The 20,190-nt window shown below is 37.4% G+C and overlaps 3 protein-coding genes across 8 annotated transcripts in view; all 3 read right to left on the reverse strand.

Annotated features, from left to right (window-relative positions):
* Nucleotides 1-1,663, reverse strand: part of bckdhb (branched chain keto acid dehydrogenase E1 subunit beta) — a 58,266-nt gene extending 56,603 nt beyond the window's left edge. For both annotated transcript variants that reach the window (XM_066683275.1, XM_066683277.1), the window contains exon 1: nucleotides 1,433-1,663. In XM_066683275.1, coding sequence (XP_066539372.1) covers nucleotides 1,433-1,610 — 178 coding nt within the window. In that variant the 5' untranslated portion in view covers nucleotides 1,611-1,663. The remainder of the gene's footprint in view (nucleotides 1-1,432) is intronic.
* Nucleotides 1,664-2,619: 956 nt separating this feature from the next.
* ttk (ttk protein kinase) lies at nucleotides 2,620-11,943 on the reverse strand. Of its 5 annotated transcripts, none has more exons than XM_066683129.1 (26): nucleotides 11,797-11,914; nucleotides 11,292-11,420; nucleotides 10,971-11,060; nucleotides 10,609-10,831; nucleotides 10,398-10,504; nucleotides 10,064-10,207; nucleotides 9,829-9,943; nucleotides 9,648-9,729; nucleotides 9,469-9,563; nucleotides 8,762-8,858; nucleotides 8,513-8,621; nucleotides 8,186-8,408; nucleotides 7,991-8,097; nucleotides 6,503-6,643; nucleotides 6,267-6,418; nucleotides 5,920-6,059; nucleotides 5,702-5,831; nucleotides 5,325-5,417; nucleotides 5,070-5,227; nucleotides 4,768-4,919; nucleotides 4,531-4,655; nucleotides 4,381-4,455; nucleotides 3,747-3,923; nucleotides 3,552-3,648; nucleotides 3,288-3,367; nucleotides 2,620-3,208 (listed from the first exon to the last, which is right to left on the reverse strand). In XM_066683129.1, exons 2-26 carry the CDS (start codon nucleotides 11,311-11,313, stop codon nucleotides 3,125-3,127), a joined length of 3,018 nt encoding a protein of 1,005 aa, XP_066539226.1. In that variant the 5' UTR covers nucleotides 11,314-11,420; nucleotides 11,797-11,914; the 3' UTR covers nucleotides 2,620-3,124. The 5 variants fall into 5 exon arrangements, with proteins under 5 accessions (XP_066539226.1, XP_066539228.1, XP_066539224.1 ...); XM_066683131.1 differs by having other exon boundaries at nucleotides 3,288-3,370; nucleotides 6,267-6,322; nucleotides 11,797-11,913; XM_066683127.1 differs by having other exon boundaries at nucleotides 3,288-3,370; nucleotides 11,797-11,913.
* A 1,785-nt stretch (nucleotides 11,944-13,728) lies between these two features.
* On the reverse strand, nucleotides 13,729-18,770 carry dctn3 (dynactin 3 (p22)). Its single transcript, XM_066683344.1, has 7 exons — nucleotides 18,610-18,770; nucleotides 17,615-17,699; nucleotides 17,437-17,523; nucleotides 16,836-16,919; nucleotides 16,329-16,387; nucleotides 15,523-15,582; nucleotides 13,729-15,319 (listed from the first exon to the last, which is right to left on the reverse strand). The coding sequence occupies exons 1-7, from the start codon at nucleotides 18,706-18,708 to the stop codon at nucleotides 15,233-15,235; spliced, it is 561 nt and encodes a 186-aa protein (XP_066539441.1). The 5' UTR covers nucleotides 18,709-18,770; the 3' UTR covers nucleotides 13,729-15,232.
* Nucleotides 18,771-20,190: the final 1,420 nt, after the last annotated feature.

A 20,190-nucleotide genomic window follows, 5' to 3' on the forward strand; every position in this document is an offset into this window, starting at 1 on the left:
CTGTACTACCATACTGAGTTTTCAGACAATGTTTGTATGTAAACAACATTAGTGAATTGAAGGTGGTCCAGGTCTGTGTCTTTCCTACAATACCGAGTCGTTTCACCGTTTGTAAATAGTGTTAGCTTGGTTTGTATGTGTTATGTGTTATAGAGTTTCAGAGAGATTTTAGTTGTAAATAGATTGTTAGTTAAGTGAAGGTGTTTTGGGTTGTACTGTCCTGAGTTACAGAGAGTGTTTAGTTATAAACAGCATAACAAATGTGTATTAGGTCCAGGCCTTTGTCCTACTTGAATGACAAGTTAAATTAAGTGAAGTGAAAATGTGTTTGACCATAGCATACCGAGTAATCAGAAAGATTGGTTGTGTGAAGTTGCATTAGGTCCAGGTCTGTGTTTGTCTTTACTGCATTGAATATTGTTGTTGGAAGCATATCATTAAATTAACAAAAAATGTGTTACATTTAGGGCGGCATGGTGGCGCCGCAGGTAGTGTTGCTGTCACACAGCTCCAGGGATCTCGGATTGGGGGTTTGAGTCCCGCTCCAGGTGACCCTCTGTGAGCAGTTCGGTGTGTTCTCCACCTGTCCACGTGGGTTTCCTCTGGGGGCTCTGGTTTCCTCCCATGGTCCAAAAACAAATGTTGGTAGGTGGATTGGCTACTAAAAAAAGTGTCCATAGGCGTGAGTGAAGGTGTGAGTGTGTGTCACCCTGCGAAGGTCTGGTGCCCCCTCCAGGGTGTTTTTCCGCCTTGCCCAATGATTCCTGGTAGGTTCCGGACCCACCATGACCCTGAACTGGATAAGTGGTTACAGACAATGAATTAATGAATGTTACATCTAGCTACATGTACCTATAATAGCATACAAGAGGAGTCATTACAGAAGATTTTGGTCCAGGACCCTGTCTTTCTGTATGGAGTTATCAGACAGTGTTTGATTGTTAGTGTCAAAGTGTTAGGTTCAGGACTATCTGGCTGTATTTAGCTGTAAACAGGTGAAGCTGCGTTAGATACAGGTTTGTCTATCTGACCATGCAGAGTTGAAACTGTCTTGATAGTGTGCAAGTGTTAGTTCTATGTCTGCCTATGTTCTATGTTTGCCTTACAATACTGATTTATCAGACTGCGTGTGTGCGCGCGAAAGTATTAGGACTAGGTCTACATTTATTGTACAGACTGTTTTTGCTTGTGTGGAGTTGTAGTAGGTTTATACGGGTTTACCACATAACAGTATTTCTGAGTTAGCAGGATGATTTAACCTTAGCCTGAAAGGAGTCACCCCTCTGGAACACCTCTCCTTGTGTTGGTTGTGGCTCTGTGATAAGGTACTCTGCTTAAAAGTGAAATTCTGATTCGTGTACATCGAGGTATGCGTCTATCCATACTGGGTTTTCAGACTGTTTGGTTGTAAACACTCTTATTGAAGTCATACCGTACTGAGCGGGGACAGGGTCGGGCTGGAAGGTGAAGTGAGCCACATGTCTCTTCTGAGTCCTCGGAGCAGATGCACAGTTCGGGGAGAGTCTAAGCAGAGTGACCGCTGAGCCGTTGTTCAAACAAGAGGAAGAGGAGCCCACAGTCCTGAGGAGAAACCGAACCGCCGCCATCATTCACACACTCCCAGCAGACAGGAACACTGATTGTGACGTCAGTCGAGAGGAGCCGAGCGCGGCGCTGATTGGTTAAGACGGTGGGCGGCTCTTATACGTGGAGGAAGGATGGTGCAGTGGGACCGTTTCTATAAAGGTGATTCCACGATGGAGCTATTTTCGGTCGTATTTATTTTCATTCGTGAGTGGAAAGTAGAAATGAGCCTTTTTAAATCAACGTTTAAATTTCCATCTGGGTTCCGGACCAACCGCGACCCTGAACAGGTTCAGTTGTTACAAACCATGAATGAATTAAAAAACAACAACAAAACCCATAAAGGTGACACGGGATATGTGCTCACCATAACCAATGACAAGCGTCGACTATACGGGTATAAAAACGCCCTCAGTACCTGGCTGTGTAGCAGTGGAACTGTTTTTGGGAGTTAATTTTGATTGGCATTTTCCAGTACTATTAATTCAAGATAAGCATTTTACCTACTTTTTGGCACAATACAACCAAATCCTTATAGCAATGTTCCAGTGCTTAGTTCAAAGGCTGCTGAAAAATTATGGCTAAGAATGCAGCAATGAATAACTAGCCATCTTTTAATAACATTTATAAAGAAAAGTAAGAATTAACAAACCCAGGTATATATACTATATGTTATATGTTTAAACGTTAAAATAAAAACTAACATTTATAAATATATATTTATGGCTTTGCAGTTGTAGTCAAAGTGCCCGTCCAGCCCCCAGGGTTTCTGGGTAGGCTCCAGACCTACTGCAACCCTGAACTGGATAAGCAGTTCATTCAAAGAATGATTGAACCACATGATAAACTGTATGAACTAAAAAGGTTAATGAAATTCCTGTAATAAACATAGTATAAAATAATAAAATGTACTTAAATGTCTACTTATTCATAGGTCCACAGTTGCTTGGTAACCCAGAAATCCCCCTTAACAAACCAGAACCTACTGGTATTTTTATTAGCATAACATTTTATTCTTTTGCCAAGAAACATAGCTTATCTTTGCCTAGGGCATTCCACAATTTTTTAAGTCAGAAAACAAAATTACATTGTATGTAGAGTCCTGTATCAAAAATGAGCAAATATACTGAATATAAAATGGGCATAACTCTGTGTAGAGAGTTTTTTTTTTTATGTCATCCAATAAGGAACAGGTAATAAAGAAAAAAAATTATAACAAAACAGTAAATGATTAGTTTATTTGTGAGAAAATAATATATAAACATACATACAGAAACGGAGTGAAAGTGACAGATTAAAATGAGCAAGATGAGATTTGTGTTATAGACTAAAAAGGTTATAAAATTATGGCAGATTCTAGGCTGAAAACAAAGTTGACAATTGACAGAGTTTTTATAAAATGCAGTGGAATTTTGAGTATGCATTCTTGTAGTTTCAGAAAAATTAAATATACATATTCCTCCATTTCAAGCTGCAAACTTTCAAGACAGTCCGGTGTATATTCCTAAACTGCCATGATGACGTAGCCAGAACAGTCTCTTTACTTCCAAGTGGACTGACTTGAAGTCTTCACACACTCAGAAACATCCAGTTTTTTACCACTATTACACATTTTTGCCAGGTTCTGTAGAAACCGGAAAGGAACATTGGGTTAGAATTGATGCTAAAAGATTTTAAGTGATTTTCAGTGAAAGAATACTCACACTAGCAGCTCTTGCAATGCTGTTAGGTGACTGTAAAGCAGCCAGCTCATTGAGAATTCTCTTTAAGTCACTGTTGGAGGCTTCTATTTAAAAATAAATAAATAAATATGAATAAATTAGAAATAATTAAATAAATAAATAAAAAACATCCACTTTATTACTGTTAACACATTACGCACTGTATATCATATACCAATAAATGAAATCCATGTTTGCCAATATTTTGCGTGTCTGCACAGTAACCTGTTAATATTTAGGAATCACCTGGCTCAGGAGTTTTCTGAGGCTGCAGCAGTAAGTATGGATGGTCAAGAAGCTCTGCAATAGAAATCCGTTCTTTGGGATTCCGGACCAGACAGCGCTAAATAAGGGAGAAATATTTGTTGATATTTAGTGACTAAGAAAATTAACAATGTTATACAACTAATCACTTTAAATACTGTTCAACATAATGCAGACCTTTAGCACATCTAATAGGTCCTTTTCAGGAATGTCAGGAAAGTCAATCTCATGGGATGGATCAATAATGGCATGTAATTTTGTGATCTGGTTGGTGATGTTTTGGAAGGGAGTTTTCCCATAGGTCATGCAGTACAGGATACACCCAAGTGACCATACATCACCCTTTGGACTGATCTGTGAATAACAAAAAAAAAAAAAAATATATATATATATATATGCCTTTGAGTTAGGATGCATATGAAAATAGCCATTACATATTTAGCTATTAACTAATACATGGGGTGTTTACCAAGTCAGACATGCTTACTAAACTTGCTAAGCTTACTAGCTAAATAGTATTTATATGTTATACAGCGAAACATTCCAACCCATTAATCTGTATTATTTCTTGGTATCAAAAACTACATGCCTAATTACAAAGTTACGTGGGTAGTACAAAATATTTATAACCTAATGTATCCATCATATCCTGGTTTTAAGACACAATATTTTTGCATCAATAAACTTCTTATTTTCATGAATACAAGTTTTTTTGAGAAACCTAAATAGTTTTTTAAAATGTGCTCGTAAGTACTAGACCCAAATTATCTGTGCCAAATCTACAGAATATTGTATGCAAATAAAACCTTACCTTAGACCTTGGCTTTCCGCTTTTAGAGGAAGTGTCTCTGATGGCCTCTGGTGGCATGTAGTTTAATGTTCCCACCTAATGCACAGCATTAAAATTAAGAATGTGCAGTTATAAGCAACTCACTTTAAGAACCTCAAAGTTGGAACATACCTGTGAGTCTTTCACAACACTGGTCATATCTGGTTGAATGTGATTGGCTATGCCAAAGTCAATGAGTTTCAAAGAGGCATTTACAATTACAAAATTAGCTGGCTTTAAGTCACTGTGGACAATACCTAAAAATAAAGCAAAAAAAAAAAAAAAATAATCTGTTAGATAAACAAAATTATCAGCACAAGTTTGCAATCTTTACGTTGCATAAAATTGTATTTAGCCATGAACAATCACCATGTTTGTGGATGGTCTGCACTGCCTCCAGCATATTCCTCCAGTAGAACTTCCTCTCCAGAGGATTTACTGTCTTGCGGTTGCGTAGCCATGTGTTCAGGTCCAAGCTGCCACATTCCATCAGCATGTAGATATAGCTGTCAGTGATCTCACTGGAGTAAGAAAACAGATTATGAAGCATAAGCCCGTGTTCAACATGCCATTTAGGATAATAACTGTAGTATGTTTCTAGAAAATATTCTTCTGCTTTTATTGCCCATACAAGGAACACCAGTGATGTTAGGAACAGAGGATACACTCACTACTCATAAAGTTTGATGATTTGGTCACTGTATTGTTGAAGGTGGTTCAAATGCTCAATCTCATTTTTGTAGCTTTCAATTGTCTGCGCATCTGCCTCCTCCAGGTTCACATATTTTACTGCATACAGTTGTTTCTTCTGGTCCAGAACCTGAAACACCTAAAATACCAGCGCATGCCCCATGTAACATCACCAAAATTACAAAGACATGCAATTATTAAGCGCACAAGTCAATACAAAATAATTCACACAGTACCTTACTGGAACCACCTCTTCCAATCATCTTCAATATGAAGAACTGCCTGCCTTTGATTGTGATGGTTTCATTGCTAAAGGCATGAACAGTTCCCTAAAAATCACAAAATAGTTAACTGAATTATTCATGGTGACCAACCAGCTGAGCATTAACAGCATAATTTATAAAACTGGTATAATTTAAAAAATAGAAAATAATTTTGCTGAAAAGAATAACATGTAGGCATTGCATAAATCATACATAAAATCCCACTGCAATTACTTTTTTTTTTATCTGAAATGATATTGTAACATGTTTGTTATAATGTTTTTTTTTTTTGCTTTGGTTTGTTTGTTTTGTTGTTGGTATAAGTTAAATTTTTACTACCATATCTTTACCTGTGGTGTCTGCGGCAGGCAAGAGACCTGACTCTGTGGAGTGCAGTGTAACTGAGAATTGCTAACTCTCTGTGCTGTAGATGGAATGGATACAACAGTTGGTCTCTGTTTCAATACAGGTGTAACAAAACTAAGGGAGAAAGAGTAAGAAAAAGTTAAAAAGAAAAAGTGAAAATAAAACAAATGTATTCGTATTTCATATTTTACCGTGTCATTACCTGTTGGGGTTAGAGTCTTTGTAATTGGGTGTGTGAATGCTAACAGCTGAAGTTAATCTGGGTGGAACAGAAGCAGTGGGAGTTCTCAGCGAGTGAAAAGGTACTGGAGTGGGATTGGGACATACAACAGGCTTTTGTTCCTGGAAACACAATATAAATATTTATAGCACATTTATAATTAAACCACCCACCATTTACCTTAACTAAAAGTATTACTAATTGACATTTCATATTGACTGAGAAAAATAAAATCAAATGTTATGAAGCTGTATGCAATTCATTACAGCAGTATGAAAAAGGGCAATATACAAACACCAAAGTAAAATATGTGCGCCTTTCATAGTCACCTCTGGAGACGCATATTTGTTGACATACACAGGAATCTTCCACTCCGATGAACTCTCTATAACATAAGGTTTTGATTGCACATTATTAGTGGAAACCCTTAGTGGAGTCTCTTCATGCTTTCCTCCTCTGTCATTGTGAGCAACTGCTGTAACTGTAGAACAAGAATCCCCAAATGATTAGCAGCTATTGGCATCTTTGCTTTGCAAATGCAACCTTCAAAAGTGAAGTGACTAACCTGCAGTGTCTTTATCCTCAGTTGGGAGCAGCTGAGCTTTTCCAGACTTTAAATTCTTTATTGCTATCTGAAGATGTTCTACCGGTTTTGCATTGAATGACAAGGCCTTCTGCAGAATATAAGTGCTTTTTTTAGTGTTTCCTAAAAAAATAAAAAATAAAAGAGAGAGCGTATTATTGGATGAACACAGTTACATATAAACCATACAACTAGATTAAGACCACTGACAGGAGATGCCATATATATTGTTCTTAAAGGCATTGGATACAATCAAGCTTTACATTTTTTCTGCATTTTTTGTCATTTGTGCTAGAGTACCTCCTCTGTGAGATCAGAAATAATGAGCTTGCCTTCTTTCCCCATGAACATTAAGGGTGTGTTCAGACCTGTCCAGTTTGGTCTCAGTTAAAACCCTGGTGTGATTGCTTTGTTAGTGCAGTTTGTTAAAGTAAGTGTGACCCTTCACTTTGATACTCTGGTACACAACAAACAAGGGGACAGAGACTGCATAGTGTGAACAGAATACAAACCAAAGGCATCTAAATGGATCATGTCCCTGGATTTACTAATAATCGCACCGCAAAGGAACAAAGTGCAATAAAAACAAAATATGAGCTGAGGACAAACCTTCTAACATCTTTGTACTAGACCTTCTTTGGTTTGTGTAGTTGAGGAAATCCTGGTGCTGTTTTGAATATTTTATCCATTGTATGCTCTCTTGCTGTGTTTCCAGATGGAAACACTACCTCCAAGTACACACACAACCCTGATAAGTGCATTAAGCCCAGCTGACAACTCTGACACCTGGTTGACGTCATATGTCACTTTTCTACGTACTCTGGTTTGATTGTAAATGTGTCAGTGTGAACTCCAAACAAGGACTAAAGTGTAACAAGGTTTCTTTTTGTTTTATTTGGTCCAGACCAAGGGAACTGAACCACAAGTCTGAATACAGTCTAAGGGAATCTTGGGCACCCACGACCCTGTTACTGGTTCACTGGTTGTCCTTCCTTGGACATGTGTTTGTAGATTTTAAGTACTGTATACCAGAAACAATTCCTAAGACTTGCCACTACAGGGATCATCTAGCTATTACTGTTTGACAAAGTCAAATCTTCCACTTGCAGATTTTCCCTGCTTTAAACACTTTCCCTTCCATCCAACCTATTGACAGATGCATCTGCAACGACACCCTTAAAATGGCTTAACTGAAATTCGGTTGCACAAAAACAGAGCTTGTGTTATCTCCACAGAAAATCATTCCTTAGCATCAGGGTAGGGACATATAGATTTGCATTAAGGCACAGTCACACTGGTTTTATGTCTGAAAATGTTCACGTGAGAAAATTCATCGCGACAGGCAGAATAACTTTGCTTTTCATGTCAAGTTCAACTTTGGTGAACTCTGACATGTGAATTTGCATCCCTGACCAATAGCACTGATGAACTGGCTGTATGATTTCTAATCTATAATCAAAATACACCCACCTCGTGAAAGCTCGAACTGAGCATGGGCAATATGCACAAAGGCAAAACCTTTGCTATTGGTTCGGGCAATGATGAAATTATCCTCTGCATCATCAGGATCTTCAATTCTATAGAAGAGAAAGCAATAATATATAAATAAAAAAAATATGTGGGTGAATATGCCAAGGCAAATTACTTTTGTCCAAATGTATTTACCCTTTCAACTCTGCATATCTGATCAGCATTCGAGCATAGCTTTCTGTTTTGTTATGCTGAGCCAGAGGAAGTCTGGAGAACACTTTAGAGTAGCAATCCAGCAGCCTAAAGAGAAAACTGGCATCTGTCTGAGGATCACCAGTCTTCTCCAGAGTTGTAAGATATGTATAGCAAGCCTCAGGAGAATTTGAACTAATTATCTGGTTTATGTTTCCAGTGGTGTCTGAAAAATAAATAAGAAGAATCTCTATTAATATCAGAATGAGAATGAAATGAGAAATAATTTTTTGAAAAAATGTAAATAAAATACAAAAAGCAAAAAGTTACCATCCATTCTATTCGTATCTTTCCTCTCTGGTCTGTGAAGAAGTGTCGTGGTGGAGTCTGCTTCAGCAGTATCCTCCCAAGGACTTGGTTCTGAACTATCAACAGGTGGCTAAAAAAAATATTCACCATTACATGACTATGGAAAAATCTAAGGTCTAGTGCTATTATTCAAAACAGATGCTTATTTTAATTCATAAAATAGAGAACAATTCCTACTTTTTAAAATAATGAAACACTTAGAACTCATACCTTCAGATTTAACAGGCTGTAAGAGTCTCCATCTCCAAAACTCTTCTTTGAAGTGGGGAGTGAGAACACAGACGATGAACTTGAGCAATATGTTGGCCTAGTTTAAAAAAAAATAAATAAAATTGGAATAAAAATAAAAAAAATTAAAAGTGACTTATCACGTAAAGCTCACATGGAACCTGTAACACTGGGTGTACATTAACATACAGAAAAGTTGAGGTTGGAGGTAGGAAGACCAAGGTGTGGGCCGTATGTATCTTATTCTGTGTACAATTTCAGATATTGGTTCAACTGTATTTTAAAAAATGTAACAAAAACAACATTAGCTACTTATAGGGCTGGACAATAATTCAATATCAATATATAATCGCAGTATAAAATGTTTCAATAACAATTATATGATTTTTAAACCCATTTTCAATATACATTATTTACAACATCTGTCACTGACTGGCATTCATAACAGGGTGCTGCACCGTTTACTGCCCTCAATTTTAAAGTTAGATTAAAAAGGTTAATACTGACAAAGTCAAGAGGCTTATGTTTGACGATGATGTCTTGTTTCTTGTTTGTTCTCGGCAGAATTTCTGTGGCTTTTATGTCGTTTATATCGATATCAGAATTATATCAAATGAAATTTAGAAATATATTGTGATATATATTTTGGCCATCATCCAGCCCTACCTTCTTATGAAATACTCTCTCACCTGGACACAATACTGCCATGGCTGGAAGGATCCTGTTTGCTAACAACATTGTTGTATTCAGGAATAGACAGGGGTATCATGGGAACCCTCCCAGGCTGCAAAGTACAGCAAAAGCATTTAGCATCATCCTTTTATTAAAAATATATATTTTAATAAGAACAAACTTTTTAAAATCTTACCAATGCAATTGATTTTTTGTGTTGTGAACCAGACTTCCATACACTCATATGGCCTTCCTGCGGACTGCTCTTTTGATCAGCACTATGATTCCAAATAAGTACCATTTAAATACAACTTAAATTTTCATCACAGTAATACAAAGTAAACTTATGTATAAATAGATCAAGATTTCCCTCCTACCCTAGAGAAATCCTGTTAGCAAGCTGAAAGTCACTCTGTGTGTCTGATTTTCCACCTTTAGACACTAAGCTGCTTTTAATGAAAGTAGGATCTTGTGCATTTTCAAGTGCTGATGCTGGAAATTATTAAAAAAGAAAACCTTCATGTCAATAAAATAAAATTGCAATGAATATATGCATGTAATAATGTGAGTAAAATACACTACAGCAAACCAATAAATATTCTGGGGACCAACCTGCTTTGTTTTCTTTATCTTCATGAGAAAGGAGCTGACGTCGCCCCTGTTTTAGATTCTGCATTGCAGCTTCAAGAATTTCTAGTGGTTTAGCATTCATTTCAATAGCCTTTTGAAGAATCCAAGCGCTTTTCTTGTTATTCCCTTTTCAGTGAATGAAGACAAATACAAATTCTATAAACACAACACTTGATACAATTATGCAACAAAAAACATAAATGATTGACCTAATGTTTGAAATATCTTGTATCGGTACTGATTTCAATACTAACATGTCGATTACCAAAAATTTGTGCCAGTACCAGCATAATTTTGTATTGTGTTGTCTTCTTACCTTGCAAAAGCTCAAACTGAGCATAAGCTATGTGGACAAAGGCAAAGTCCTTGCAATGGGCTCTTGCTATATCAAAACTCTCCTGTGCATTACTGACATCTTGGATACTGTTTACAGGGAAGGAATTATACCAAAATGAATTAGAAATTTTCAATGTTTTTGTCGTATTTCAAAATATACAGTTTTGAAGAAATAACAGATGTGAACTTACGCTTTCAGCTCTGCATGTCTGACCAGCATCCTTGCATAGCTGACATTCTGACTGTATTTCCCTAGTGGCATGCTTGAAAAAACTCGGGTGTAGAAATCAATTAATTTGGAGAGAAGCTTTGGGTCCACGTGAGGATCACCTTTCTTTTCAAGTTTAGTCAGAAAAGTATGACACACGTCAGGTGAATTTGAACTGATGATCTGGTTAATATTGTCTGTGTCATCTAGGAGAAAACAAACAAATGATCTGAAAGGAAACTTTGTGTACTTCATAGTATATAGTTTTGGAGAAAACAGTCAACAGGAATATATGCTGGGCATACATTTTGGTCTTGTATTAATATCATATATTTAAAAAATTACCATCGTTGTAATATCTCTTAATCTTCTCCAGCTTCTGAAAAAACATGGCAATATGCTGTTGCCTGTCAGTGTTCTCCTCCTCATCCATACCTAAAAAAAAACGTCTCTTAAAAGGGATCGAACAATAAAATTACATCACCCAGATTACGAAGCATTTAGTGGATGTGAAAACTGTGAAAAAGTAGAAATTTATGCTTTACCACTGTGGGGACCAATTAAGACATTTTGATTAACAACATTCTTGTATGTCCAGGACACTGTCAGTACACAAAAAACGCCTTTGTATACGCATGTTAAAAATAGAGTAGGGTTAGTGCTGACCTTGTGCCTTACAGGATAACATATGATGAATAAAATCGTAGTAGAATTCTTGATGGGAGGTTGTAAAACGTGGCACCACAAATAAACGTCCATATGTCAGAAAAACACGGAATAAGACTAAGCATCCTGCTGAGAGATTTTTAAGATTTGTTTTATTTGTACGCACAACATGACATTTTATTCTGTATTGTTGAATCAAAGACCAGGAGCTGGTGTTAATGGGCTGCTAACGCCCTCAAAACTAGCTAATATTAGCTCCACACTTTCGGCTAGAGACCGGAGCTAAAGAATATATTACCACTGTTATTGTGTTATGGTAATGTTAACATATTCACTAATACACTTTCCCACGTAATTCATCTGAACAAATGTATAAACGGTTAATGGAGCTGTGGGTAAATCGCAGACCTCGAGCTAACGTTAGCGTTAGCATGGCCGCAACAACAAATGACTGAAAATAAAGTCCCGTACTTGCACGAATTTAAATACACAACCCTGAACTTACTGGACAGCGGGAGTTCTTGGGGCTGCGTGTAGGGTGTATTTGTTGTAGTTATTAGTATGTTATAATCCGTAGGCGATGGAACTGGACTGTGCTGTTTTCTTCTACAGAACTTTTAAAATTTCCACCGAAAACAAACGGCGCGCTGCCATTGGTCCGCCTGGAGCTCCACCCCCTCAGTTCCCCCTGAACACACGCCCTCTACTGGAATGTTCGGACAACACAGTTCCCGTTGATTTACTTTTTTGGAGTCATGTCCCCGTTAACATGAAAAAAAACGATTGAATCGACTCCAAGAGTCGATTCTCCCATGAAGATCAATTAGGGGCAAATTGAAAAAGCAATCACTTCAATAGGACAGTGTGAAATGTATTCTAATTCCTCCCCATACTATTCTGATTTAAAAAAATCAAGCAGCTGAGGCAGGAGCATCTTTTCACGGGACAGGGAATAACATGAGATGGACAACAGTAATTTATAACAATACATATCTCAGTCAATAAAAGAAAAAAACATGCTGTTGACTTATGTCGTCGTACATATGTTTTCATACATTTCAGCAAATATTCTTCATTATTTTCAGGGTCAACGTGGGTCCAATCTCTGGGCGCAAGACAGGAACAAACCCTTCACAAAGCACCCGTCGTATGTTAATTTTAATTTAATTTTCAACTTTGTAATGAACTTCTGATCCAAATAGTTTATAGTAGGCATCAAAATACACACGTGTGTGCAATTTTAATTTGGATCAGAACTTTATATATCTTTATTCCAGCTATTTCACCCTAGTAGGTAGGTAGGCATGCCCTCATAGCTAGAAGTTAGAAGCACATTTGTGAAGTATTTGTGAGGACTTGTTTATCCAGGTCTTTATGGACCTTGTGCATTGGTTCATTCATTCATTATCTGTAACTGCTTATCCAGGTCCAGAGCCTACCTGGAATCATTGGGCGCAAGGCAGGAATACAACCCTGGAGGGTGCGCCAGTCCTTCACAGGGCAACACACACACACTCACGGACACTTTTGAGTTGCCAATCCACCTACCAACGTGTGTTTTTGGACTGTGGGAGGAAACCCACGCGGACACGGGGAGAACACACCAACTCCTCACAGACACGGAGTCACACGGAGCGGGAATCGAACCCACAACCTCCAGGCCGCTGTGTGACTGCGACACTACCTGCTGCGCCACCGTGCCGCCCTTGTGCATAGGTGTGCAGTCATTTTGGAACAGAACGATCCCCGAACGATTCCCACAAATCGAGCATGCAATTGTCCAAAACTTCTTGGTATGCTGAAGCATTAAGAGCTCGCTTGGAGATGTAAGGTTTGAATACAGCTGCTCGGACACAGAAACCCATTTCATGCCACTGTCAGTTGACTATGTAATTTATAGAGGAAATGTCACGACTGGACTTGTTGCACAGGTGGTATCCTATCATTGTAGCATGCTGGAATTCACTGAGCTCCTGACAACCACCCATTTTTTCCACATATGTTTGTAAAAGCAGCCTGCATGCTTAGGTGCTTTGTTTTATTTACCTGTGGCTATGGAAGTAACTGGTACCCATGAATTGCATGATTTGGATGGGTGAGCGAACACTTATGGCAATATAGTGTATGTCGTAATACAAAGTCACTAACAAGAAAAGTGGGCTTTAGAAACCTTAATGACATCGGAGATAACCAAAACTTAAAAGTCAAATGTCAGTTTAGACAGATCTGTAGTTTTTTTTTTCCTTTGTTGCATCACTAGCTTCCTAAGAATATCTGTACCTCTTCAGAAAGTACATTTACAACTTCTTGTTGAGTGTCAGATTAAAAACAAAATGTGATTGCCACTGTAGCTTAAAGATTTTACAAATGACTAATATCTCTGGTCAATTAGTAGTCTGCAAGGTTTTTACAAGTTATGCTTTAATTCCTATTGGGATTGGAACTACAAGTGAGGAGATAACCCAAAAAGTAGAGTTGAATAGTGCAGTGGAAAGCAACATTAATCATTTAAAAGGGTCCCAAAACATGTGCATAGGACTGTACACCTACTTTTGACTCCTGCCCCAAGGCTGACTGCAGTCTTCCTGAGTCTGCTATGTTCATCTACTTTTGACAACTTCAAGTTTGATTTAAACCATCTTACAAACATTTGATGTCACAGAACAACCTTCAATATTGTAGTTTATCATGCCTTTGATACTAGAAACAGCTAGTGTTTCTTAAAGTTAAGAAAATAAATATGTTCAACACTTTATAAACGAATCACATTAGTAATTAGCACACAGATGTCAAGTGGTCCTAGTGGAGAAGGCTACATAAAAGCCAATATGCATAATATAAAATGATAACATGGTAACTACAACATAGTTTAGATTTTTCTTTATGGTGAACATACAGAAAAAAATTCTCTGTAATAGTACATCATAACATTTTTAAACACAGACATTGTTGCTGTCCAATGAAAAACATTTATCTCCAAAATAGCAAATTTAGAGGAAAAAAACCTTCTTAACTGTTAATTGAATTAAATGGGGGAATGGGGGGGGGGCGACTACTGACGTGCAGACTGACCAATTAAATGTTTACAGAGGTTATTGACCAATAACGGTAGCTCTACAGTTAGACCGTCCAATTAGAAGATTTTAGGCAACTTCACCACGCCCCCTTCTCACTCAAGCGAACCAAACGGAGTAGAGGAGGGCGGGACTAGTTTGTGAACGAAATGCTTCTCGAAGTTCTATGTAAGCTCTAGAAAAACAAAATCCCGGACGGTTGTGAAATTCCGCCCGGACATTTTTTTAAGTTTAAAAAAAAAGAGGACATGTCCAGGTAAAAGAGGACGTCTGGTCACCCTAGTTTACCAGATATTATAAGTAATGTTGGAGAATTTCTATTCCATTAATCAGAAAATGTTCACACAATGTGAACGACAGTTGCTGTGTTCAAATGATGCAGTAGACTAAAGGTTGACAAAAATAGAGATATTTATTTTTCATTGGACAGCAATGATATATTAAATAAATTATGTTATTAATAAATGCAGGCTTATGTGTTCTATAAGAATGTGTGTAAATAGAAACAAAATCATGGTGAAATCCATCAAAAACAGGACATTTAAGACAATCAAAACAGGACACTTAAGCAATCCTGACACACATAAATATGAGGAGCATTTCTTTTTACTAGTCTTGTGTAATATACCATGCAATGATAAGGCAATATATGTGTGACGACAAACACAGAATAATATCGGAATATATCAGCTTTATTACTCAGGAGAATGACCTCGAGTAGGTCATGGACATGACTAAAGCATAGGTTGCGCTTCATATTTGAAAACAGTACTAAAAGAGTTACAATTCAGCCATAAGCAAAATAAGAAATAAATGTACAAGAAACAGTGTGAGCTTTGAAATGTGAAATAAATTATCATTGTGCAGTTATTCAATGGGCTGGCCTTGTTTGGGTACTTCCAGTTTCCGTAGAGTTTCATCCCATTGAGTAAACTGTTTTGATAAAAGAAACATCTGCGCATGCGTTAAGGAAAATTATATATATATTTTTAATCCTGTGTTAGTCAGAGCTACAGTTACAAATGGCTATGATCACATGAATACAATGTGAACACTGTTAAAAAGGACGATGAGGAATAAAGCCCTTTTTATGTCAATAAGACTTGTTATTAATAATCTTAACATGAACAACAAGACCTTTGTTCAATGAAGGATACCATTTTGTTGTATTCTTCAAACAACCTTCTCACTTCTGCTGATAGCTCTTCATTTTGGTCCTGAAAAGTAGAACCAGAATTAAAATTATTTACATCAGTCAGACGCAAGATTAAATGCACTGTAATGTTAAGAGAATAACACTGATTATCTTGTTACACTGACACCTGTCAAGTGGTGGGATTTATGATGCAGCAAGTAAACAGTCATTTCTTTGTTGGAAAAAGGACAACTGGGCAACTGTAAGAATCTAAACAACAAGGGACAAATTGTGATTGTCATAATATTTTGGCCAGTGAATCTGGCATCCAGGCCCCTATTGTATGTTCACCATTTGTCCATTGCTGAACCACTTTTAATAGGTATAAACCACTGCAGTTAATGTACAATCTGGTTTGGAGTAGGTCTAACCAAAACATTATGACCATCACAATTTGGCTCTTGTCAACACTCTATACCTGCTTCCAACATCCCCTTCAAGAACTAAATGTTCTTAAGCAGGAATTCGATAAACAATGCCATTCACTAAATTATCATTGTGGCTGATTTGTGCATACACAAATAAATATAGCAATATGTAGACACAAACCATGGGGTACAGACAAAACATGCACAGTAAATTACTTTCTACAGCAAGTCAAATAAGTTTTGAGCATGACCACAGTCTAAAAGTAACTGATCATATGATTTAAATACTCAACACATTTACAATTCACAGTGTGAAAGGTGGCTGTTCATTTTGCTTCACAAATAAACCTTGTTGTGGTTTGCTATCTCGTTGAGAAAGTGGGCAAAGTTACTATTTTACCTGCTGCTTGATGTGAATCTGAGACAACCGCTGTACTTTTGTAGTGAGCTCTGGGACAGCTGGGTAAGTAAAATAAAATAAACAAAAAAAATTATCTAAAGAGAAAAAAACGTTTCCACCCAATAATATGTGTTTTCATAGAAAACATGCATGTAAAGCAATATCAAACAGATTTTAAGATTTAAACAGGTTTAAAACACATCTCAAAATAAGGACCACTGAGTTTTCAAAACCTAATAAAAATGCCCCTCTTATAATCCTTATATAGATGTGTGTATGAGCTGATAGAAAAATCTTGGTAGGTTTTTTTTGTTTTTTATTTTTTAAGTTAAAACATCTGAATTTTTATATCTAATTTTATAAATAGACACAACAATTAGCTTTCTTGATTTTTCTTCTTACATTTTTACTTGTTTATAACGTGTAAAAATGCATTTTCAACCACTAGAAAACATGTGTGCGCAGCAGCAGGTGGACTGCCAATACAGTTACTAAAGCTCATTTTACCTTTAATGTGATTACTGTCCAGCAGAGGCTGTAGGTTATTCACCTGCTCCAGCAAAGCAGCCTGGGAGCGTAGGAAGTCTTCTTCTGTGAAGGCAATAGACGAAAGTGTAACTATGCAGTATTAAGCTATTGCTGCTAATTAATAATAGACAATCAGGAGATTTTTCTTTTCCTTTGATCTGTATTACCAAACCAATTATCTTCAACTTCACACATCAGTGACTCTCTCATGATCACAGAGTGTGCCATCAGTCTGAGGAAGCTGGGAGAGATGACATGCTTAAACATTGTCACTAATTTAACACCAGTGAACGGCTTAAAATGCCAGAGAATGCCAAATGGTCAGATCTGTCACATCAGCTAATAGACGGCCAGGATAGCTAGCACTGCAAGCAAAGACGGGCAAAGCCATCCTACCAACACAGAGTACACAAATGACATTGGTCTCTTGGAAGAAAACTTCAACGGGTAAGGGGAACTTGCAAGGACTTTTACAACATAATTATAACAAAAGAAAGAAACAGTGTACTGGACTCTGTCCAAAGCCTGCAATTTGATTCTGATCAAGTCCTTTATAAAAAGGAAGAGAACGCTCACTGACCTGCTAATATAAATTCCAGTTTCATGGCATCAGGCACAGCAATGTAGTCAGTGAACTGTGGATCCAGATACTTCAGCAGGTCTTCAACTGGTTGGGTATAAATGCATACACACCAACATAAGATAGTACAGAAAGTTCAAGAAAAGATTATGCAACAAAAACGCTAGTCTATTCTCACTTTTTTTGTGAAGAATCTTGACTCGTTCTCTCTTGTTTGCAGTGCTTGCGAGGGCAGAGTTTATCCTCACCAGAGATTCAGCACACTGAGAAAGGGCAAACGTATTTGTAATTAGGACCAATGTGAGCAGCACATTTTAACTCTAATCTGTCTAATAGCAAATTATCTGATTTAATCAAAAGTAAAGGAGTAACAGAACAAACATTTCTTAGTAATTGGTTTTAGTTAGACCCTAGCATGGAAAGCCTACAAAGCAAAAAACATGCATCTGTGCTAATGAATTACTGGAGGATTTGTCATGGGAGAGGAATAGTTAAGAATGATTTTAATCACATAGGTTAACACCTGCAAAATCAGGTGTTTGGTTTGATGAAACATAAATTGCAGTCAGCAAAGGAATGAAAAGAAACATAAACCTTATACTTCTGTTTACGTTTTTCTTTGTACACCATTAACTAAAATTCAGCAAGAAAAACGCTAATTGTGCAAGATATTATCTGCAAATATGCCCTGATTAAATATTATCCATGTCATAGGGTTTTAACTTAAACCATTAAAAAAGATTTACCATTTTAAAAAGTGGTGTCCAGACTGTCGTATATGTCTTAATACGCATACTTTGCTAGTTTATTTATTCTCTCCAAGGTCGATAAATGAAATAATGAAATGCCACACCCGTAAACAAACTCTTCATCTTCTTTACCACTGAATGGTTAGCAGCAGGGCGTTAGCCGCCAAGCTACAAACAGTTTAATCCACTCGTTGTGAAATATCTAACCGTGTAAACTTACACGGCGGACAAACTGTCGTGTGTTTGATTTCAGTTTCACCGTGTAATGATTGTCATCAGGCTGGTGATATATTCTGCAGCTATGTTTATGCGACTTGACGTCACTGGTACACAAAGCTAAATCTGAGCTACCGGTTAATGCGAAAATGAATCGTTAAAGTGTCTTCTATCGCCATCTCTCTGGCCTCGTTTAAACTCTCGTTACCTTCCCCTGTCTTCCTCCGCGAGTCCCGTGTTCTCCATGAACCCGAGTCTCCAGCGCCTGAAGACGAGTCTCTAGATCCTCCAGACCTGTGCTCTCCATCTTTACTGCGCCTCCTCGATCACCCACTTACGCGGAAGTGACGTATACTCCACTTCTGTTTCTCGCATAGGTCCTCCCTGATTATTTACATGATTATTCCACCTTCTCTTTAAAACCTCGGCATAATCCAGTGTTTAAAATTTAAACAAAGCTTTTCAGAGTAGTCTTATTCGAAATAATTAATTTACTAGGTTTATATATAACAATAATAGTACGATGTTAATCACCGTCGCTTTTCAGATAGATTGTCATTTATGTAGTTTAAACACACACACACACACACACACACACACACACATATATATATATATACATACATACATACATTTTCTTTATATTCATTCGTTTTTTATGTAACCAATGTCCAGAGAATCAGGGCTGGTAGTGTTAAGCCCACTTAATATTCTTAAGTTCTGTTCCCATTCCTAATGGTGTGCCATATCGGGTGTATGAGTATGGACCTGAGGTGTTGAAGTTTTTGTGGAGGTTGATGATGTTGTTGTTTGGAAGAAAATAATCATTCCAAAAGAGTGGAGAAGAGTCTTCTTAATGTGGAGAGTAAGATTTTCTTTAGTGTAATAACACAGAGACTTGCTGCTTGTTTGAAAGCAAACAAATTAATTGATACATCAGTACAAAAATAACAGAATGATCTGGCTTCAGATTCAGACAGCTAATAAAGAGAGTAGGGATTTATATGTTGTTTTTTCTAGATTTAGCCAATGCATTTGGCTCAGTGCCACATAAACTTATGTGGAAAACTTTTGAATTCTTCCAGGTTCCAGATAAGGCTGGATGTGCGATTTCACCATTAGCATTTACAATGGCAATGGAGGTAGTAATTAGGGCCTCTAAGTGGGTTGTAGGCAGGGAAAGGTTGCATGACAGTACTCGACTCCCTCCCAATTAGGGCTTACATGGATGACATGACGATGCTAACAACTACTGTGCTTTGCACACAGCGGTTACTGGAGAAGTTAAATGATAATCTAAGGTTGGCTAGGCTGAAAGTTAAACCAAGCAAGTCTAGAAGTCTGTCGACTGTCAAGGAAAACTTGTGCAATTTTGCGCAAAATGATCCCTACAGTACTGCAGAGACCAGTGGAGAGTTTAGGTAGATAGTATAGTGCAGTACTAAATGTTACAGAATAATTTGTGGGACTAAAAGTTGAAGAGCAAATGACTAGAGGTTAATGTATTGACGAGTAGCTGTAGTAATAAAATAGTTAGCTTTGTGCATGAGGGGGAATGTGTTCAAGAAAGTGTGCTGGCTACAAATATTGGTAGATGGGGTGGAGGGTAAACATGGGATAAAAGTGGACATACTCATGAGCTGGGCTCAATGAGTAACCGTAGTTGTTAAGGATAGTCGGTTGCTGATCTGATCATAAATGGCCACAGCAACCTTAGTGTTGAGGTGTAGAATTTAACAGGAGCTTTGGTGGCTGCAGGTAGGAAGAAAGTGTGGTGGGGCCTATGTGA

The sequence above is a fragment of the Hoplias malabaricus genome, chromosome 10, assembly GCF_029633855.1.
Source record: "Hoplias malabaricus isolate fHopMal1 chromosome 10, fHopMal1.hap1, whole genome shotgun sequence".
Taxonomy (NCBI): domain Eukaryota; kingdom Metazoa; phylum Chordata; class Actinopteri; order Characiformes; family Erythrinidae; genus Hoplias; species Hoplias malabaricus.